The 21,302-nt window shown below is 44.2% G+C and overlaps 2 protein-coding genes across 15 annotated transcripts in view; one reads left to right on the forward strand and one right to left on the reverse strand.

Moving 5' to 3' along the window:
* Positions 1 to 9,677, forward strand: part of CLGN (calmegin) — an 80,314-nt gene extending 70,637 nt beyond the window's left edge. For all 4 annotated transcript variants that reach the window (XM_075929914.1, XM_075929915.1, XM_006114270.4 and 1 more), the window contains 2 exons: positions 6,590 to 6,696; positions 8,757 to 9,677. In XM_075929914.1, coding sequence (XP_075786029.1) covers positions 6,590 to 6,696; positions 8,757 to 8,837 — 188 coding nt within the window. In that variant the 3' untranslated portion in view covers positions 8,838 to 9,677. The remainder of the gene's footprint in view (positions 1 to 6,589; positions 6,697 to 8,756) is intronic.
* SCOC (short coiled-coil protein) overlaps positions 2,710 to 21,302 on the reverse strand; it is a 36,693-nt gene continuing 18,100 nt past the window's right edge. Inside the window, exons 1-5 of one of the 11 annotated variants that reach the window (XM_075929925.1) lie at positions 19,368 to 19,463; positions 19,004 to 19,075; positions 18,823 to 18,906; positions 17,084 to 17,222; positions 2,740 to 3,462 (exon numbers count right to left, since the gene is read on the reverse strand). In XM_075929925.1, the coding sequence (XP_075786040.1) occupies positions 3,384 to 3,462; positions 17,084 to 17,222; positions 18,823 to 18,906; positions 19,004 to 19,025 (324 nt within the window). In that variant the 5' untranslated portion in view covers positions 19,026 to 19,075; positions 19,368 to 19,463 and the 3' untranslated portion in view covers positions 2,740 to 3,383. Of the gene's footprint in view, positions 3,463 to 13,516; positions 17,223 to 18,822; positions 18,907 to 19,003; positions 19,079 to 19,367; positions 19,464 to 19,628; positions 20,780 to 21,302 lie in introns of those variants that run through there. The other 10 variants (XM_075929916.1, XM_075929917.1, XM_075929918.1 and 7 more) reach the window with 10 other exon arrangements.

The raw sequence follows: 21,302 nt of genomic DNA on the forward strand, positions 1-21,302 counted from the left end.
GTGTACTTATGTGGTCCAGCATGCCAGGCTGCGCATGCGCCCATTACAGGGGTGGCTCAAGGCAGCACATAACCCTATGCGGTCGCCATTGGATGCGGTGGTGACTATACCACAGGAGATCCTACGCTCGCTAGACTGGTGGAAGGACGAGGGAACAGTGTGTGCAGGAGTCCGATTCACCAGAGCGTCCCCGTCAGTGCAACTGGTCACGGACGCTTCGGACATGGGATGGGGAGCGCACCTGGGCAGCCTCAGAACACAAGGTACGTGGTTGCCAGGGGAGGTTCCCCTCCATATAAATATCAAGGAGCTTTGGACAGTCAGACTGGCCTGCAGGGTGTTCCTCCCCCACCTGCAGAACAGGGTGGTGGCGGTGTTGACAGACAACACTACGGCCATGTATTCTATCAATAAGTAGGGTGGGATGCGTTCCTCTCCCCTGTGTCGGGAAGCCCTAGAACTGTGGGAAATGTGTGTGGCCCATGGCATTTGCCTAGAGGTGTCTCACCTCCCGGGGACCAGGAATGGGCTAGCGGACAGACTCAGTCACTCAATTCAGGCGCACGAGTGGGTGATAAGGCGAGACATACTTCAAGTTTTCCAGAGGTGGGGGCTTCCCCGTCTGGACCTGTTTGCGACAATGAGCAATGCCAAGTGCCGGGAGTACTGCTCATTCATGGGTCACGGCCTGGGTTCTCGGGGCGATACACTACAGATCATGTGGCCCAGGGGCCTACTCTATGCTTTCCCCTCATTTCCCCTGATCCACGAGACCCTCATCAGAGTGCAGAGGTTCGAGGCCCGGGTAATTCTGATAGGGCTGGTGTGGCCTCGCCAACACTGGTTCACCACCCTGTTAGACCTAACCGTGGAGGGACCCCTCAGACTGCCTCTAGTGCCAGACCTAATCAACCAGAGCTGCGAGGCCGGAGTAGCACTCCACCCGAGCCTGTCATCCCTGCACCTAGCAGTGTGGTTCCTCAGTGGCTCTCTGCCACGGAACGAGCCTGCTCCAGAAGAGTCTAAGAGGCTCTGTTAGAAAGTAGGAAGCTGTCCACTCGAGCTCTATACGAGGCTAAATGAAGAGGTTTACCTCGTGGCTAGGGAGTAGAACGCTTGCTCCGGGTGAAGGGGTGGTACCGACTGTCTTGGAGTACTCCTCCACCTGCGGGAGCGAGGCCTTGCCACAGCCTCCCTGAGGGTACACCTGGCGGCTATAGCGGCTTTTCACCCTGGGGAGGGTCAGAGGTCCATCTTTGCTAACCCTATGGTTAAAAGGTTTCTGAAGGGGATTGACAGGTTGATACCATTCGAGAGACTGCCGGTCCCACCATGGGACCTTAACCTGGTCCTGACTGTCCTTATGAGACTGCCATTTGAGCCTTTGGCTTCATGCTCTTTGAAGCACTTGTCTTACAAGGTAGCCTTCCTAGTAGCCATTACCTCGGCCAGGAAGGTGTCAGAGCTTAGAGCGCTGACTTCAGAACCACCCTACACAGTGTTCTTTAAAGACAGGGTGAGGCTGTGTCCACACCCAAGTTTCCTACCCAAGGTTGTCTCGCACTTCCATCTCTCTCAGGATATTTACCTACCCGTCTTTTACCCCAAGCCACACGCCACACCCAGGGAACAGGCCTTGCACTGCCTGGATGTTAGGAGGGCACTGGCGTTTTAAATAGACAGGATGCGAGGTTTTCGTAAGTCACCTCAACTGTTCATTTCAGTGGCAGAAAGGCTGAAAGGATTGCCAGTCTCGGCGCAACGTATATACTTGTGGATTACTTCCTGCATTTGGCAATGCTACGAGAGTGCGGGTAGACCACCACCACGCATAATGGCCCATTCCACGAGAGTTCAAGCTATTTCAGCGGCGTTCCTAGCTCATGTGCCAATCTTGGAAATCTGCAGGGCAGCAACTTGGTCATTGGTGCATACCTTTGCAGAGCATTATGCGATTACGCAGTTGGCCAGGAAAGATGCTGCCATTGGGAGGGCAGTTCTGAGATCTGCAGAAGGACAGATATTTAGTCATCTTCCGACCCCGCCTCCAGGGGGTACAGCTAGGGATTCATCTAATCAGTATGGATATGAGCAAGCACTCGAAGAAGAAGAGGTTACTTACCTCATAACTGTAGTTCTTCGAGATGTGTTGCTCATGTCCATTCTGCATCCCACCCACCTCCCCATGTTGGAAGGAACCTGCAAGAAGGAACTGAGGGGGCGGAGGGGCCAGCAGGGGTATATATGCACCGGTATACTGGTGCCACTCCAGGGGGCTCCCTGCTGGCCCTATGGACACTGCTAAGGGAAAAAAGCTCCAGAATCCAAGCATGCGGCGTGCGTACACCTAATCAGAATGGACATGAGCAATACATCTCAAAGAACTACAGTTACGAGGTAAGTAACCTCCTCTTTGTATGGCCCTCAGCAATTACGGTCCTAAATCTCAAGGACGGTTCTACGAACTGCCCTAGATGCTGCTGACACGGTGGCACAGGCCACAGCCACAGCAGTCATAAGAAAAGCCTCCTGGTTTCCTTCCTTCCCCAGGGAAATTCAGTCCATTGTAGATCTCCCATTTGATGGACAGAAGCTTTTTGCAGACCACACTAACAAAGTGATGCACTCCATGAAAAATTCTGTTGCCAATGCTCAGGCCTTCTAGGCATCCACAATCTGGCACCTAGAAGGAAACAATAGTAAGTATCGGTCATACTCTAGGCCCCGATATCCCCAGTACACGAACAATATAACAAAAGAGACCAGCATCAACAAACCATAAGAGGCAGAAATAAATGATGACCTCTCCCCCCAACAATTTGCAAGAATCACAACAATCGAGTAAGCAAATTTGAACATGGTGAGGGTTGAGAGAACCCCTCATCTATTCCAATGTCATCTTTGTTTCTTAAATTGTTTCAGCACTTCCATTTTTTTAACAACTGGCAATGAATAACCTCTGAGAGATGGGTCCTCCAAATAATTAAACAAGGATATATTATTCCCTTTATGTGTATACCCCTTTCCCATCCTTCCTTCAGGGACCACTCTCGCAAAAATCTTTTCCAACGGGAAGTTAAACATCTCCTTCACCTAAGAGCAATTGAAATACTCCCTACACAGTTTAAGAGGAAAGGTTTTTATTGCCATTATTTCCTCACAGAAGAAGTTGGAAGGATTGTGACCCATCCTAGATTTGCGAGCACTGAACGAATTTAATAAGTATAAGTTCAAGATAGTTATGCTTGCTACTATTATACCAGTGTTGGACCAAAGTGAGTGGTTTTTGTCCCTCGACTTGAAAGATGCATACTTTCATATTTCCATCCATCAAGCTCATAGATGATTTCTCTTGATTTTTTTTTTTTAAGTGCACAGTATTACTAGTACAAGGTCCTGTTATTTGGCCTTTCTATGGCTCCAAAATTCTTTTCAAAGGTCCTTTCAGTTTTTACAGCATACCTGCAAAAACAAAGTGTCATCGTGTTTCCTTACCTGAATGACTACCTTCTCAAAGCCAACTCTCTACAATCACAATCAGCCATCAGACATGTATTCCAACACCTGGGACTGCAGATAAACTAAATCAAAGCAGCTTTGACCCCTATGCAAGAGATTCAATTTATAGGACTTTACCTTGATTCCACAAGTGCCATTGCTTCCTTTCCCACAGGCCATTTTCACAAAATAGTGGCCTTGGTACAAATATTACAGTCTACTCCCAGAGTTACAACCCACAGTTGCCTTCAACTCTTGGGCCACATGGCAGCATGCAGCTTTGTGGTCAACACTTGTCTTTATATGAGGGGTATTTAGGGCTGGCTCAGGAGAGTCTATAAACCCAACATACACCCATTATCCAAATCCTTCTCCATTCCACCAGGAGTAAAGAAATCCCTTCATTGGTGGACAATACCACAAAAACTTTGCTGCAGTGTTCCATTCCTCACATCAGAACCCTCCATTTCCATGATGAAAGATGCATCCCTCACAGGATGGGGCACACATCTGTGACATTGTATGGCTCAGGGAATGTGGTCCAGCAAGGACAGGAACCTCAACATAAACATCCTAGAACTTTGTGCGGTAAGTTATGCATGCAAGAGATTCCTTTCAGTCATCAGCAACAATCATCTAAGACTTTATACAGACAATATTGCAGAAATTTTTTATATAAATCGCCAGGGCAGAGCTTGATACCACACCCTATGCACAGAAGCAATTGCCCTTTGGAACTGGTGTCTAAAACATGGTATAAAGATAGCTGTTGTACACCTTCTGGGCAACCTCAACCTGACATCCAGTGCCTTCAGCAGGGCCCTTCCCACTGAACACAAGTGGCAGTTGAACCTGGGTTACCTGGGAGATGCCTTCTTAATCAATTGTTAATTTCACCTCCTCTATGCCTTCTCTTATGAACAAAAGTCATCCACAAGGCCAGGAGAGACAAAGCACACTTAATTCTAATAGCACTATCTTAGCCATGACAACCGTGGTTTCCCTTCCTGACCAGGATGTCCCGCATACCACCAATCTCCTTCCCACACACCCTGGATATCCTCTTCCAATCTGGAATACAGACCAGTCATCCCAACCTATGTATGCTGAACTTGAAAGCTTGGCTCCTCAGTGGTTTTCTACACGAGCGAGAGTGTTCACAACAAGTGCAATGAGTTCTGTTACACAGAGTGCAGAGCACTCATAAGACTTACTTTAAAAATGGAATAGATTCTCTGTATGATGCCCACTGTCAGGTCGTGCCTCCCTCCCCCATCTTTTTTACCCTTTATTTTCGACTACTTGCTTCACTTTAAACAAACTGGCTTAGCCTTAAGTTCCATCAAGGTTCACCTTGCTACTGTTAGGGATGTTAAATTTCGATTAATCAGCTAATTGAATAGTCAATAGAATTTCCATCGACTACTTAAATAGTCAGTGTGGGGGGGGCTTGATATCTCTTCTGCGGCTTTGCCTTTTAAATGTAGTACGAGCCCCACGGGCAAAGGCCCAACATGAGCAAAGACTGCTCCAGTCCCCGCTCATGCTATTTTCCCTGCTGCGCCTCTGCCTCCCCTGCCATCCCACGGAGAAGGTGTTGGCGGAACTGTTTTTTAAGCTGGCTCCTCCCCCTCCCCCCATCACTGGTTCCTGCCGTGTCCCCTCCTCCCCCCCGCCGCTGCCACTAATACAGAGACAGCAAGGGGGGAGGAAGTGAATAGTTGACTACATCCCTAGCTGCTATAACAACCTTCCACCTCAAGATTGACTCCTCTTTGATACTTGCACATCCCTTCACTAACAGGTTCCTGAAAAGACTGCAAGCACTTTATCCAGATGTGGCTCCACCAACGGCCCTTTGAGATCTCCGCCTGGTTTTAAACACACTTTATTCGGCCTCCATTTGAACCAATAACCACTAGTTCTTTTTTGCAGTTCTATATGAAAACATCATTTTTCGTCACCATTATGTCAGCTAGATGGGTAGGAGAAATTGCAGCACTGATGGCAGACTCTCCATATGTCACCTTTTTCAAAGACAAAGTGACCCTACATATCCACCCCAAGTTCCTACCTAAGAAACGGTCATCCTTTCACCTCAATGAGACCATGCATCTCTCTAAATTTTTTCCCAAATCCCACGCTAACTCATTTGAATCAAAGATGCATGCACTTGATTTACACAGAGCACTTTCCTTTTATTTACAGCACACTAGGCCTTTCACATTTTCTCCTAGATTTTGTGTCTATAGCCAATCACAATAAGGATCAATCCATTTCATCCCAAAGACTCTCCCACTGGATTTTGGACTGTATTAGATTAATCCTTCTAACAGCCTACAAGCACATTCAACTAGAGCCATGTCTACCTCACTAGTGTTCCTACATATTTGCACAGCTGATACCTGGTCATCAGACCATACATTGGCAAAGCACTATGCACTTATTCAAGGACCTTTGTCTAACCTGAAATTCTCCAAAGTGGTCCTGTCGATCGCATTCATGCCAGATCCAAAGTCCTTACCTCCTTAGAATGATACAGCTTTGTAGCCACCTGATGCGGAGCACCCACAGGAATCCCTCTCCAAGAAGAGGAGGTTGCTTACCTGTGCAATAACTCATGTCCTTTGAGATGAGTGTCCCTGTGGATGCTCCACAACCCTCTCTTTCCTCCCCTCTACTTTGGAATTCTGGCCTCCTCAAAGGGTTTTTTTCCAGGGTAGAGAAGGAACTGGGGGGGGGGGGTGTCACACATGCACGATGCCTGCACAGAAGCAGTGCATGGCTAAAAGCACACACATGCACAGCCCTGGGGATACTGCTTTGAAGACTCCAATCCAAGGCTAGGTGGCAGCACACCAATCTGATGTGGAGCACCAATGGGGACACTCATCTCGAAGAATGTCAGTTACTGCACAGGTAAGTAACCTTCTCTTATGTTAGTCTGAACCATGTCATATAAAATAGTCTGTTACAATATACACCAATTTCAAATTTTATTTTTCTCTAGTAGTGTTTTTGCATAATACCTCTCTTACCTTTGCATAAAATAGCCTATTTACTGACTCATTGTTAATATCTGCTCTGGAAGGTGAGGGTGAAGGTGAAGATAAAAATGATGATGAAGAGGAGAATGAAGCTGCAGAGGGAAGTCAGGAAGAAGGCGACAAATCAAATAAATCTGGTTCAGAGGATGAGGTGAGCTACTCTAGAACAGCAAATAAGATTTGCAAATGAGCACAGTGGCAAAAACCAGGAATTTGATTGTTCTTGGAAATGCCTCGTTTTACAGGAGATAGTGACTACATTCTTCTCTCTCCCTCCAATTTGTCCATAAATGGGTTGCTCGTGAATTTATCTGGATGTTTTCTCTGTATATTAGTTTGATTTATTTTATTATGTAATATGTCAGGCATTAGAATTGTATAGGCCTGTAAAATCTTTGGTTACACACCTTCCCCTGTTAGGTCCAGCAGAAACTTTGTAAATGTGTTGGGAAGCAATCTGTTGTGTTTTGGAAAAAAACTCTTTCCTCCACTGAGTTTGCCTGGTGTAGTATTATTTTAAAACATATAGCCTTCTAAAGAACATAATGGTGTTGGCAGGGTTTGTGCCAGAGAGATTGAAAGAAGTTTGGCATAGTTAGCAACTCTTCTAGCAGTTTTGAAAATGTGTTTTGGATGCTTCAGCAGGCAAAAAATCTCTTAATGCCTTATTTTGGAAGACTTTAAGATGCAAAAAAATAAGAAATATTGAAGTGTTTTTAATTCAGTTATCAGTATATACAAACATTTATTTTATAATTATGACTCAGGATTTTAAATTTAGATTCATCAACTAATCAGATAGTCAATGTAATTTGCATAGATTATTCGATTAGACAGTAAGGGCACCTCTGCCTTTGACATGTAGCAAAAGCCCTGTCAGCTCTTGCTACATTTCAAAGGCGGAGTGTCATGGGGAGCACAGCCAGCAGGGGACTCAAACAGACCCCAGTGGTGCTCTGTTTTTGAAATGTACAAGATCCCTTCCGGGTTTGAGTCCCCAGCTTGCCCCAGGCTCCCTGCAGCTTTTCTGCTTTTGAAATGTAAACACCACCAGTTCCCTTCTGCACCCCTACCACTGCTTCCCAGAGAGACAGTGCTGGGGGGAACTGGCTCCCCCCAGCACCAGATCCTGCTTCCCTCCTCTCCTGCTGCTTCTCTCTGGTAGAGGCAGCAAGGGTGGAGGGCGAAGTGACTAGTTGAGTCACTAGTCAACTATCTGATAAGTATTTGCTTGTAGGATAGTCGGCTTGTCGCTTACATCCCTAATTATGACTACCGTAAAAGCTCGAGTATAATGCGCATTTTTTTTCCCGTCAAAGTCGGGTGCACATTATCTATAGGTGGTTTTTTTTTTTTTAAGTTTTAAACTCACCCTTGGCAGCGCACAGGCAGCTGGGCAGGGGAGGCTCCCCTGGCAGATGCAAGCTCGGCGCACGGGCAGCTGGGTGGGGGGCAGGTTTCTTTCCCATTCCTTCCCTCCCATTCTCCTGTATAATGGGTGCGCATTGTACATAGGAGTTCGGGTTTTTCATGATTTTAAGAGTCTAAACTCAGGGTGTGCACTATACATAGGTGCACATTATACTTGAGATTTTATGGTAGCTGTTGATCTGTAGTTCAGATTTCTCAAAAAGTTGATTGTGTCATTGCTAAGGCAGTGGTATGGCTCAGGAATTTTAAATTAAAAATGACAGGCCTGCCATTGGATGGTGCAACAAACAGGATTACAATACATTGGCCCGTGCAGGAATTTTCTCTTAAGACTTCTGATACAGTAATTACCTGTGTTCAAATTGGGAAGCACATTAGGTCAGATGCCTGGTTTGGACAGTCCCATGTTGTTCACTTTCAGTTTCACAGAGCAATGCAGCTGTGGAGTACCCAAAACCTCCAGACGAAGAAATCATGGGTAGAATGAGTGCAGACTGTACTGTACTTTAGATACTTTTCTAAAGCAAAGTAAATAAGTTTTTGAGGATAAAACCAGTTTATACTGGTTAAATATAAAACCATGTTTTATATTCTGTTTATAGGACAGGAAATTAAGACTATTTAGGGCTGAGAAAAGGGAGCCTATTATTGTGCATTTTGTAACATTTGCCATGTTGTATTTTATCTATAGACATTATGATTGGGCTAAGGAAAATAGCTTTCATTATTGTCACTTAGATTGCCATTTTGATAAAGTTAAACCAAAAATTTTTATTCCAGATGAAAGAAGCTGATGAAAGCACAGGATCGGGAGATGGTCCAATGAAATCCGTACGTAAAAGAAGAGTACGAAAGGACTGAATTATTTCCAACTAGTATTTTTAGTTCCTGATTTATAGAGATTTGGCATGCCATTTTGGTGTGCCTGACAGCGTGCAAGTTACTTTGAGATTTAAAAAGGGGGGGAAGTGGACTTAGCAGTACATAGCCTCCTGCTTCCATTGATCTCCTTGATCTTCCCAACCTCCTTGTTCTTCCCAACCTTTTTTGAGAAAAAATTCTATCTGTGAAGTTAGGTGGGGTTTCAAATTACAATAAAAGTAAAAATGGCAATTTGACTATCTGATTTAAAAGATTAATATTTTTAGAAACTAATGAGTTCATATTTGTTTGAAGGTCATTTTGGCACTAAACATTTTTTTGAAAAATGAATATTAAATGCAATAGTATTTTTTCAGTTGTAGCACAAATCAGCTGCTTCCCTTCAGCTGAAATGAAATGTAGCATTGCTAATAGTTCAGAGCCCTAGAGAAGTGGCCAGTCATATTTTTCCTGTGCAGAATTACAGTAATTGTTTTTGTATGATAAATGTTCAGTCCTAGCAACACAACTTTATTGTCATGATCTACCTTTATAATGTTATGTTTATGGTCATGTTCACTCCAGGCATTTATTCCAGTAATTTATTTGAAAACGTAACATTCGTAGAAACACAATTAATAGTGTAGCATGTTTTACATTTGAATGCAGAGAATTCACATCTACTGAAGTAAAATGCTGTACAGGCGACTTTTTTCAAATTTTTATAGTTCTCATGTTCCTAGCCAGAATGGCCTAATCCTGGTTGACAAAATATTTGCTTAGTGTACATTGCCTCTTGAAAATAAATATTTAATATTATCTTTTATGCTCAGCATGAAATGTATTAGTCTTACACAGTGCTTTTTTTGTAAGAAAAAAGGTGCCGGTACTCTGGGGCAAACTTGTTGAGCGGGGGGGAGGGGGAGGAAAACTTGAAAATGTGTTGATCTAAACAAATCAAAAAAACGCGCTGGGGGCCAAAATTCGGTCACGGCCCCTTTAAGAGCCACAGCACTGTGCTGGGAACTGGAAGAAAAAACGCCACATGTCCCAAGCAGGCTTCTGTCAGGAGCCAAGCTGCCCCGGGAAAACAGGTGCCAGTACACGTGGGGGAAATCCCATTCCCTTTCTGTGGGCTGGGAAAATAGGTGACGGTACGCCATTCCAGGCAGTACCGTCACAAAAAAAGCACTGGTTTTACAGACAAGAATTTTGAAGAGTTGAGTCTTTAAGTGATAGTAAGTCACAAAGACACTTTACACTGGGATCTAAAACAGTATAGTGCAAGAGAAACTTTTTTGCTTCTATCTTATACTAAAACATTAAACACAATATAGTTGCAATAATTAGACACCACAAAAGTCTTTAAAACCAGGGATTTCTGAATTATTTAAATAACTGGATTTTGTCTTTGCAATGAGAATTTATGCTAGAATTTTCATTACTAGGATCTCTACTTTCTAAGCTGAGTCTGACAGAACTCCCTGCAGAATTTTTTACCCTGAAGTAGTGAATGAGGGACTGTGACTTTCACATGCTGCTATCCCCTTCACTATTCCAGCAGTTCATTTTTGCTATTGAATCTTACTTTTTTTTTTTTTTTTTTTTTTTTGAAACGTGTATAAATTTCAGAGTCTAGTTCTTTCTTTTACAGTAAAGTCCCCTTTACAGGATTTAAGATTTTAAACTAAGTTTCTTATTTTCTTTATGGTCTGAAGTGTTTATGCCTCTAAAACTATTTCCTTCAAAACATTCCTATGGATTTCTAAAGAAGTTTTATGGAGTAGTATCTCTTTCTGTTCATTCCCTATCCTCCTTTCTCCCATTATCCCTTCACCCACTGAAATGGAAAACAGAAAGGGGAAGTAGAATATAACTGTCCCAATTGCTTGACCCTTGGTCCACACCACATTCATCTGGGCCAAAGATGAAGTTTCTGGCTTGTGTGTGGCCAAGTTCTATGTTGAACTGGCTGAGCAGGAAAAATCTTGTCAATGCTGAGGTCGTTGAGCAGAAAGCAAGTAGTCTTAGTTCAGTAAGATTGGGAGTTAACAGTAAGGAAGAAGTGATTAGTCTTAATAGCTTCTGCCTGAGCATGGGATCCCCATTCCTACTGCTTACAAATCTGTCGAAGGCCTGAATCACTAGAGAAGGCCAAGTTCTCCATAGCATTAGAGAGAAAATTTCCCATTCATCTTACACATTGGTGAGGTCTGCACTGAGATGGTTGCATACACCAACCTGCTCTGGATGGCTTTATTCATTGTACCGTGGCTACCATCAAGATGTGAGCTTCTCCTGAGAGCTGTAGCCCTTCAGATAATAGAGGGTCATCTGTCTCCAACAGTTCTCCGTTTCCCATTAAGTGTCTTGCCACTGCTTGGGCAGGATGAAGTATCACCTACTAGAAGATTTAAGTGTATTCAAAAGCCTTCCCTTTTTAATTTCACAAGTGAACTGCTTACTCTGCAATGCTTCATTAGGAAAGTATATGATCTGACTGGCTAGAGGGGACAGTCTCCTTTCTAGTGCTCCCTCCTTTTCTCAAACAACCTCTTAGCAATTTGCCCTGGAGAATGATAAAGTAGGATATACCAAAACTCAAAGTTGGTGCTTTTGTATGGATAAATATAAAGTTACCACAGCTTTAAAATAAATTTACAAGGTGGTAGGTAGCTTTCTTCTGGGTATTTGGATTTGGACTAGTGGATTAGAGATACAACTAATTCCTGGCAGTAGGAAGGAAAAGTAATACAAAACCACCTCTCTCGATTGAGAGGGGGATTTCTTTTGTAAGTGGGACAAAAAAAGAGTATCAGCCAGATTTTGCTAATACCTATTTTCAGTACCAAAGCATTACCTGCCTAAAATCTGCTTCATATTCCAAGGCTTTCAAGATAGCCAGCTTTCTTCCCTCAGATGCATCATAGCTGCTAACAACTGACAGCCTCCAAACATTCTGGAAGTGAGGTGGGGATTCATAAACTAGCCACTGAGTTTACAGGAGGGTGGGTGGGAGAACCAGAATACCAAAGGCTCAACATAGAGATTGATTATTTGAAAGAGATGTAGCTCTTAGAGAAAGCAAGATTAAGCTCCTCTGGAAAAGCCACCCTCTTGAGCAACAGGAGTTAGAGCAACCTGAGCATTGATGTGCAATGCTTTATCAGAATAACATCTCCTACCTGCATAGCTACCACCTCTTGCAGAGGTGGTTTTATTATGCCAACAGGAGATCACTTTTCTGTTGACATAAAGCATCTTCCCCTGGCATAGCTATCTCGTAGCACTTCTAGTGTATACTAGCCCTATAGTGTTCAAAGCTGTAGCTTAAGACCCTGTATTAGGGTACACATCTCCAAATAAATATTTTTAAACAAAGTACAAGACTTCAAAGCTACTAATAGGGGTTTTAAGGATTTTGCTGGTGTCCACACTTTAGTATTGAATAGGTTCTCAGTGTGGTTTTTTTAGATGCCCAAAACCTTTTATGATATACACTTTCCAGTTTGACAGCTGTTTTGGGTCTAAGTCCACTGAAGTTAATGGCATAGGATTGGGCCTTTTAGTACCTATTATGGAGTGTTTAGAGCACAGATTAAGTAGTGCAAAAGATCATACAGCAATGCAAAGTTTTTTTTTTCCCCCCTTCCTTCTGGCACAGATAGAGCTTACTAGGAGGTGAGGCCTGTAGCTGACCAGGCAAAGTCACTTTGTCTAAGTTACACTTATAGGAAAGTTCAAAAAATTAAATGTCATAGAATTTGTTAATGTGTGTGAAAGTAAAAGAACAATTTTAAATTTGTAAAATCTCAACTTCAAACATTCATTTTATTGAAACATTACCATACATGGTAAATTTGAATGACTGAAAGCTTCCATTACTCTTCTCATAACTAATTTGAATTTGTAACAGTACCAAATATTCTTGTCACTAAAATGACAGTCGAATAGGCAACTATTCTAATTGTTAGCAAATATTTTTGTGAACTCTAAAGTCATGGCAGTTTTTCTAGCAAAAGAAAAATCTTTCACCCACCATGTTCCAGTGTAAAAAGCAGTGCATTTAGATAACTTACGTGGTGGGATTGTTCATGCAAAATTTAGTACTTGTAGCTAATCAGGAAGTATGACTTTATTTTGCACAAACAAATCCACAAACACACACTTCAAAATATGTAATAGAATTTGATTAATTATTCTGACAAAGTTGAGGGAAATAAGTGAATTAATTTTCTAATGCTGATTAGCTTCACCTGATAGCTATGCATAAACTTAGTTTTAGTTCCTAGAGACAATCAGTGGCAATAACTTGCTGAAAAATTTTATACTCAGTGTGGTTAGCAAATATTTACCATGACTACTGTTCAAATATTTCTGTGTAGCCCTTTCACATGAGTTTAAAAGGGCCTTAGTTCTAGGGATGTAAAATCCTATTTAATAAGTTAACCAATTAAACTTTAACTGGCTAACCACTTTAAACAGAGGTGGGGAGGGGAGGGTACTGCAGTGCAGCACACTCCTGCCAGATTGGAGCATCACCAAGCTTGAGGAGCCTCCTGCCCATGTCTGTGGGAGGCTGCTCCAGCTCCTATTGGTTATTTATCTGTTAACTGGTTACCATTCACATCCCTACTTAGCTCCCAACATATCTGTAAAACATTCTAAGACAAACCAACTGAGACAAATCCATCTTTTATTAAATGCAAAACCAGAAATACAACACAATTTTAAAATGTTGGTAAGCTAAAAGGCCACAATAGTGGGAAACAAAATGTTTACACGTGAAATGACTATTCTATATACATATGGCTAAAACATTATCCAATCTTACATTAATACAAAACATGATTAAGATTACGCCATGATTTTAGGAAAGTGGCTCAAGTCTAACAAGTGCATACTTCATTACCAACTGACAATGGTGGATCTTCTCTGTTACATTTCATAGAATCATAGAATAATAGGACTGGAAGGGACCTCGAGAGGTCATCGAGTCCAGCCCCCTGCCCTCAAGGCAGGATCAAGCTCCGTCTACACCATCCCTGACAGATGTCTATCTAACCTGTTCTTAAATATCTCCAGAGAGGGAGATTCCACCACCTCCCTTGGCAATTTATTCCAATATTTGACCACCCAATATTATTACCTCCTCTCCCCTTAAGTTATAAGACACAGAAAGGAGCAAAATGTGTTTAAAAGGTAAATGGACACTGATTTATACCTGAACACCCCTTAGTTAAGTCATTAGCTAGGAGATTAATCCTACTTGCTACCAATACTTGAGTACACGCCAGGTGTTCAGTAAGCACAAAGGGGACAGATAAATCATATAGAAGTTTAAAATTGTTAAGGGTTTATAGGACTCAGACAGTATGTTGGCCATGCAGTTGGATAAAAGCTCTAGCCAGATTACATCCCATTCATTCTATACATTTAACCTTGTTGCAACCAGAGCCCTGATTTAGTACCTGAATTAGAAGCTTCACTTTTAGTATGCCACCTGCACCCATCTAAAATTGTGCATAGGCTGTAGTTGTAATTTTTTTTTTTTAACAGTGGGGGAAGGGACAAAGGCCTGAACATTCTTCCTTGCATGGATGTGGCCTTGTATGTCATCACTCTGCTGTTATTGATTTTTAGCTGTCAAGAAAGCCATCTGAGACTGGTTTAACTCTATGGATGTACCCACTCACCAAAACAATTTTTTATTTTACAGACTTATCACAGAAGTGATGAAATACAGCCTTAAGCACAAATTTACTTTACTTCTTAACATGGAAAAAGATTTCCATTACTGAAAAGATGTTTTAATTAACATTTATAAAACCACAGCACATCAACTAGCTTGATAGAGACAGTTGGGAGAGATGTGTAACTTTCAATACTGATAAATGAAATCTTACTGCCATGTACTTTGCTTTTTCACTATTAATACTGAAGTATACTAGAAACATTTGTAAAGACTTTACTGACCTTTGTTACAGCCCCAATCCCAGTAACAGCAGATCATTTAACACATCTACACTAGGATATTGAACAGTTGCTGAAAGGTCACATAAACCAGTCCACCGCATTCAACTACTAGCGTAGCCAAAAAACATCCCAGACATAGATAACTACCAATTTCTGCCTCTTTCTGAACAGATGGAAATGTATTAGTGCAGGAACTGGAAGTTGCTACCTATGGCAATAGAAATCAGTATAATGAGGTTGGTCAGGCATCAAATTATGTATGAAACAGCTAGCTTTTGGCACCTGCACACTGCTCCAGTGGCACTGGGGCATTAAGGGACATGTCTACACTACAAAAATTTGTCAATATAGCCAATAATTAAGGGTGTGAAAAAACAACCTAGCTATGCTGGCAAAGCCCCCAATACAGAAGCTAGGGATGTGAAAGTTGAGTCAACTAGTCACTTCCTCCCTCTCCTCCCCCCACTTGCTGCCTATATCAGAGAGAGGCAACAAGGTTGGGGGGGAGGGAAGAGAAACAGGAGATGCTTCAAAGCAGCAGCATCACACTGAGTCCAGAATCAACTGGGGACTCCCCCGCTAACCCTGGGCTCTGTGCGGCACTGCCACTTTGAAACACTGCGTGAAGCCTGATGCTGGGCTCTCTGCAGTGTTTCAAAGCAGCAGCACTGCACAGAGCCTAGGCTACACGGAGGAGTCCCCAGCTGACACCAGGCTCCACGTGACACTGCTGCTTATAAATGCTGCAGAGAGCACGGGGCCAGTGGGGGACTACATGAGTTCCCTGCTGGCCCTGTGTTCCCTGCAGCGCTTTTGCCTTTGAAGTGTAACAACAGCCATGGGCCTATTTCAAAGATGGAGGTGCCCTTATCAACTAATAAAATAGTCTAGGTAAATTTGACTAGTCAAATAGTCGATGCAATCAAAGTTTAACATCCCTAATAGAAGCATCTATGCTTACATGAATAGTTATATTGAGATAGCTAATGTCATTCAAGGGAATGGTGTTATGCCAACAGGAAAAAAAACTGATATTAGAAGAAGTAGTATCTACATACACTGAGCTACATTTCCAGTGTAAACAAAGCCTAGGACAGTGCCTGTGTGAGGTGTATTCCCCTAAACCACCTCAGGACTGGTGCAGGAGGAGAGGGTAGCGTAGCCAGTGTTTTGCACTGTAGCAATTCTAGGCTGAATATGAGCTCAGTAGTAGTCAGGGAACATAACTGGTAGTTACAGGATTCCCTAGCCTTACTCTTTTAGGCTGGGGCCTGCACCAGCCCAGAAAGAGGCAATGTGGCTCTGAAGTCATTTGTTCCAACACCCTTCCTGGACTATATCTTTTGTGCTGTTGCTGTGCCTCAATAGGTACAGCATATGTTCTCATGCCAGAAAAAGGGAACAAGCAGCAGAAAGGGGGGGAAAAACAGACCCTGAAGATATAATCTTCAGTTCCTCAGTGCAAATTCTTCAAAGTAGGATGAATAGCTGTTTGAAGGCTATTGTTTCTATCAAGACTACAATTCAAGCTATTTCATGATCACTAATATGTAACTGAAAACCTGCTTTTTTAAAGATAATGCAATCTGCCATTTTTGGAGTGCTGGCAGTTGGGAGGGAAAAACTGGTTTGAAGTGTGCAAGGTATACCAGTTGTAAACAGTCACAGTAATTCAGCATTCCATAAAAAAATCTTTACAGAATTTTATCTTCAGTTTGTCAAGAACAAGCAAATCATTAAAACCCTGCAGAGTGTAGTCCCATCTCTACTTGTTCATGAAAATCCTTAACCTGTTAAGTATTTTTTTATATCACTGGTCAAGGGGTAATGACAGTGTTCTACACATACCTAAAAATTATTTTTCAACCGAAGAGGTGGTGCAAAATAGGTTTGTAATCATTGAAAGAAAGGTTTCAACCCTGTTTTACAAACACTGTATTTTTCTGCTAATCAAGACACTATTCTAAAATCTTCAAAGTAGTTGACTGTCAAATGTATTTACTGAACCTGACAAACTGAATCCAGTTTTCACAAGACATGCCATTGTTGATTTTAGAAACAAATATGCAAGTCTAGTTAGTCTGTTACATTTGCACATTGCTTAAAGGCTAATAGTACACAACCATGGTTCCAGTTGTCTGAGAGTGTTCTTAAGTCTGTCTATAATTGCCATTAATCTTCAAATATCCAGCAAAGCGACAAACTAAGTATTTCAATTAAAACAGAAAAAGCAGCACTACAACGATGTAATCTAGGAATCAACCCCTTACTTTCGTTTGCTTTTTGTGTCAGTTGTCTGGAAAACACTAGATGCAGACATGAGATTTTCTATATATTGTCCAAGAACTTGATTTTCTGATTTCAGTTTCAGGTTTTCTTCTTTCACAGCATCTACTCGTGCTGACAGATCTATAAAAAAAAATTGTGTTTAAAGCATAACACAAGCCATGTCATGTGTCCAAATCAAGTTATCGGTTAAGCCTCTGTAATCCAGACTTCCCTTGTCGGTAGTGGTGATAGTGTGGGTCAGCAATAGACATCCTAGGCTAGTGAACAGACTGCATCAGTGGTCCTCTGTCTCGGTGGGCTGCAAGTTTTAACCAAGACAGCCTCCCAAGATAGGATAGTTTTACTAACTGCACTTACGTACTTAGAATTTGTGGGGTGGGTAAAGAACTGTAGCACCACTTTGAATGCAGGTGGTGGGCATGGCTCTCTCAATATTGTGTACCATCAGCACATGCCTCACTTCACTTGCCCTTTCTTTTTATGTGCACATCACTTTAGTAATACTAGTTTTTTTTCCTTCTATGTGGAAGGAAGCCAGCAGAATCTGGCAACTCTGCTCCTGGCCATGGTAGACAAAATGTCTCAGGAGCCACACACAAAGCTCCAGTGGGCTGCAGATTGTCCCTTACTGTTGTGGATGCTCTTGGGTAGGAGCATTCATGGGAGAAAACAGGTGAGTGGAGTCAGGACACCTGTCATGGAGGTGAACTCTGGAACAGTGGAGCTGGTATTGACCTTGCCAGTTTGGCAAATTCCCTGATTCGGAACAGGTCAGATCCTAGGCAGGCTGGAGCAGGAAGATTAAACCTCTATTTGAGTGTTTACATACGGTAAAACTACAATGCAATATGGTATGAAATACCACCAAACTGTGTCATCCAACAATCTTTTTCTAAATGAAGTTACTTGCAACATGGCAGTCTGGGATGAAATTTGATACCTAAGCATCTCATCCTGTTAATTATCCTTCACTTTTTTATTTCTAGACTAATGATGGCAAATTTATTTTGGGTGATTCACCTAGTTTTTTAGATGCTATTATACTTAGCTACAGCTGACCAAGCATTAATAAGCTCACTCACAAGCATATTAATACTATGACAGAAAAATTGAAGCAGGTCCATTTTGATTTTTTTAATAATTTAAGAGCATATCAGACCCCACATTACACAAACAAAAATTGTGTTTAGTGTCAATGAAGTACCTTCCAGATGATCACATCATGTTTATGTATCTTATTCGCCATAAGATGCAGGCTATTTGCTTAGTTCAAGGGGTAGGGAACCTAAGATTCAGGAGCTGCATCTGGCCCCCAATGCTCAGGGCTCCCCTCAGTATCAGCATTCCAGCCTCCTCACTCGTACACCAGGGGGGCTGGATCACCCAAATCTACTAGCCTAAGCCCCCTCCCTGGCTCTGGTGTGCACAGGGAAGATGGGGAGTGCCTTTCTCCTTCTCAGTCAGGGGCCATGTCAGTGAGGGTTTGGTTTTTCGTGTTAGATTCTCACTTGTGTGCAGCCCCCAACTAATTTTTCTGTGGTTTAGTAGCCCCCAACCTAAAAAAAGTTTCTCCACCCCTGGCTTAAATAAAGATTATGAACAGTAGTTCAGTTTGCTCTTTTGGCCGGGGAGTCTGTATTTGTCCAGAATACAGAGTTTCCTTACAAATATTTACATGCTGCTCAACGTTTGCGATGGTCTAAGATGGCAAACTGCTAACCTTCGAGTGTGTGCTGCAGTTCCAAAACCTGATTAATAAGTCGTGTTTTTTCTTCCAGTTCCACCTGATTTTCAGCCTCAACCGCTGCAATAAACCACATACACTTTAATGCAGCTTTTGTAGCAGAATAAGCAATTACACTAAAGCATATTAGTTAAGAAGAAAATGAAAGGCCTTCTACCATCCATGTCAGCATTCATCATTGTAGAATGGGACCCTTCCACTCCTGGATGCAGGACTGCTGGGAGGTGTTCTGCTAACAGAGAAAACAACGTCAAAAGAATAACTAGCCGCTGCTGCTGTAAGATAGGTTTGGCCATATTTGGTGTAAATTGTACAGGGGGCAGAGGGAGGTGACTTAGCCGGTATTGCCCAATCCCGAATTGCACACAAAGGCGAGAGGCTTTCCAACCCTTGCTCCCAGGCAAGCTGCGCTCGGGGCACTGAGGCGGTCACCGCCCACGGGCGCCAAAGCTGCCGTTAGCCCGGCATGGGGCAGTTCACCGGACGAGCAAATGGGCCTCTGCAATGTTGAAAGCGGCTACCTTAGACCTCTCCCGCGCACGGACCGGCTGAGAAGGGGGCGGGGGCGTCCTGCTGCCACGGCCCCGCCAGGCGCTTCGCTCGCCTTTCGGCCAGCCCGCGGGAGCTGCTATGGCACCGGCGGGACGCGCATCGCCGGGTGCGGAACCGAACGGCCCCCACCCCGCCTAGCGCATCCTCAGCCCCGCCCCCCCCGAGCCGCTTTGGCTTCCAAGACGCTGGCCCAGGCGCGCCCCGCAACGGGACAGCCCCTCCCCGCTCACCTCGCGCCGCTGCTCCACAAGCTGCGGTCACCGGCGCTCGCTGCCGCTGCTCTACCTTTTCCTCTCCCCCTCCCTCAGCGCGCCTGCGCAGCCTCCCTGCCTGGGGCTGTCGGCGCACGCGCGCTTCCTCTCGCTCGCCCCACAAACACAACAGACACCGAGGAGGCGGGATGGGGGGGAGCAGTTCAGCTCCGAAGGGGAGCGGGGCGTTCCGCAGCCAATAAGCAAAGCGAGCGAACATCTGTCCTGACGTCAGTCTGATACATTGCCTGATTGGATAAGATGCCCCATAGTGGGTGGGGCCTGCGAGCCGAAAAGGAGAGTTGGGGGGAAAGGGAGGGGCGTGAGGGTGCCGAAGCCCAGAGAGCTGCTAGCGCCCTGGTGGGCTGTTGCTGGAGCAGTTGGTAACAACCGTTGTTGTCACGTGAGGGCTGGGCCGAGGGGGGCGTTGCGCTGGCAGCGCTCCCCGCAGGTCTGAGTCTGAGCCCTGGCTCAGCGCTGCTCGCTGCGGCGTGTTTTACCCGGGCGAGGAGCTAACGGGAAGCTGCTACTCATCACTGTGTCCCTTACCCGCAGTCGCCCCTCCTGCCTCTGGCTGCCCGCTGACCCCACAGGGTTTGCTGTCAATCGAGTGCTTGGGCGGCCACGCTGGAGAGATTCAGACGCCACCCAGCTGATTAGCGCAGCATCCACAGCCAGCAGCACGTGTCTCTGCCTGCGATTCGCATCTGCGCACGCCACAGTGCACATAACAAAACTTATCCCACACGTAATGGAGGGTGCATTGTCAGACATTTCTTGCTACTGTTATCAGCGTTCCCTGCTGTCAACAGGAGGAAGCCAGCTCGCAGGCAAAATGGCTACCACTATGGTTCATGGGCTGGACAGACATAGGCACTGTGGGAAGCAGCAGAGAGACACAGTGTGGAAGGGGCGGTGAGCAAAGCAGACAGTGGTGTAGATGCAGGAGGGAGCTGAAGGGGTGCACAGGATAGTGAGTGGGATAGGAGATGGAGGGCATCCAATGGCACCCTCAGGGAAGGGGTGTTTCCTATCAACAGCAGAGGTGCCCTGCCAACTCTTGGAAATGGATTATGACAAGTATTGCTGCTGAGTCAAAACAACAATGGGAAATGAATGGCAGGTCCCTGTCTTAGGGGTGAGGAACGGGTAAGTACTAGAGTCTTTATCTGAGCATGGAAAAAGGTGTGTGTTTGAGTTCATTAAAGGTTGGCTTTTCAATCTGAAATTGCATCCCAGGGCCATGGCAGAAGCTGCAGTCCTTAGCTTCAATCTGTAGTCTGGGTAGCTCAAGACTGTGCAGGAGCCTGAAGCCCAGCTCTGGGACTGCTGCAGAACTTCTGTGCTGCCTGTGGGGGTGGATCTGATATCCCTCTAACAACAGCCCAGCAAGGGAAGAAGTCCTATCCCTCTCTAGCCTGGTTGATTTCTGGGAGATCATTTTTCATGGTAGTGCTAATTTCTTGACATGTTTTTCATGGTGTTAAAATTGGAAGGACCCTAGTTATGGGGTAGCAAGCAGGGCAACTGCCCAGGGTCCTGCAAAGCTCAGTTCTCAGGCTACAACTTCAGTTCAGGCAGCAAGGCTCCCGCTTTCAGGCAGTGGTGTGGTAGTTTCAGCCCCAGACAGTGGGGCTTCAGTCTTAGACCCCA

Source organism: Pelodiscus sinensis, chromosome 5 (genome assembly GCF_049634645.1).
Source record: "Pelodiscus sinensis isolate JC-2024 chromosome 5, ASM4963464v1, whole genome shotgun sequence".
Taxonomy (NCBI): domain Eukaryota; kingdom Metazoa; phylum Chordata; order Testudines; family Trionychidae; genus Pelodiscus; species Pelodiscus sinensis.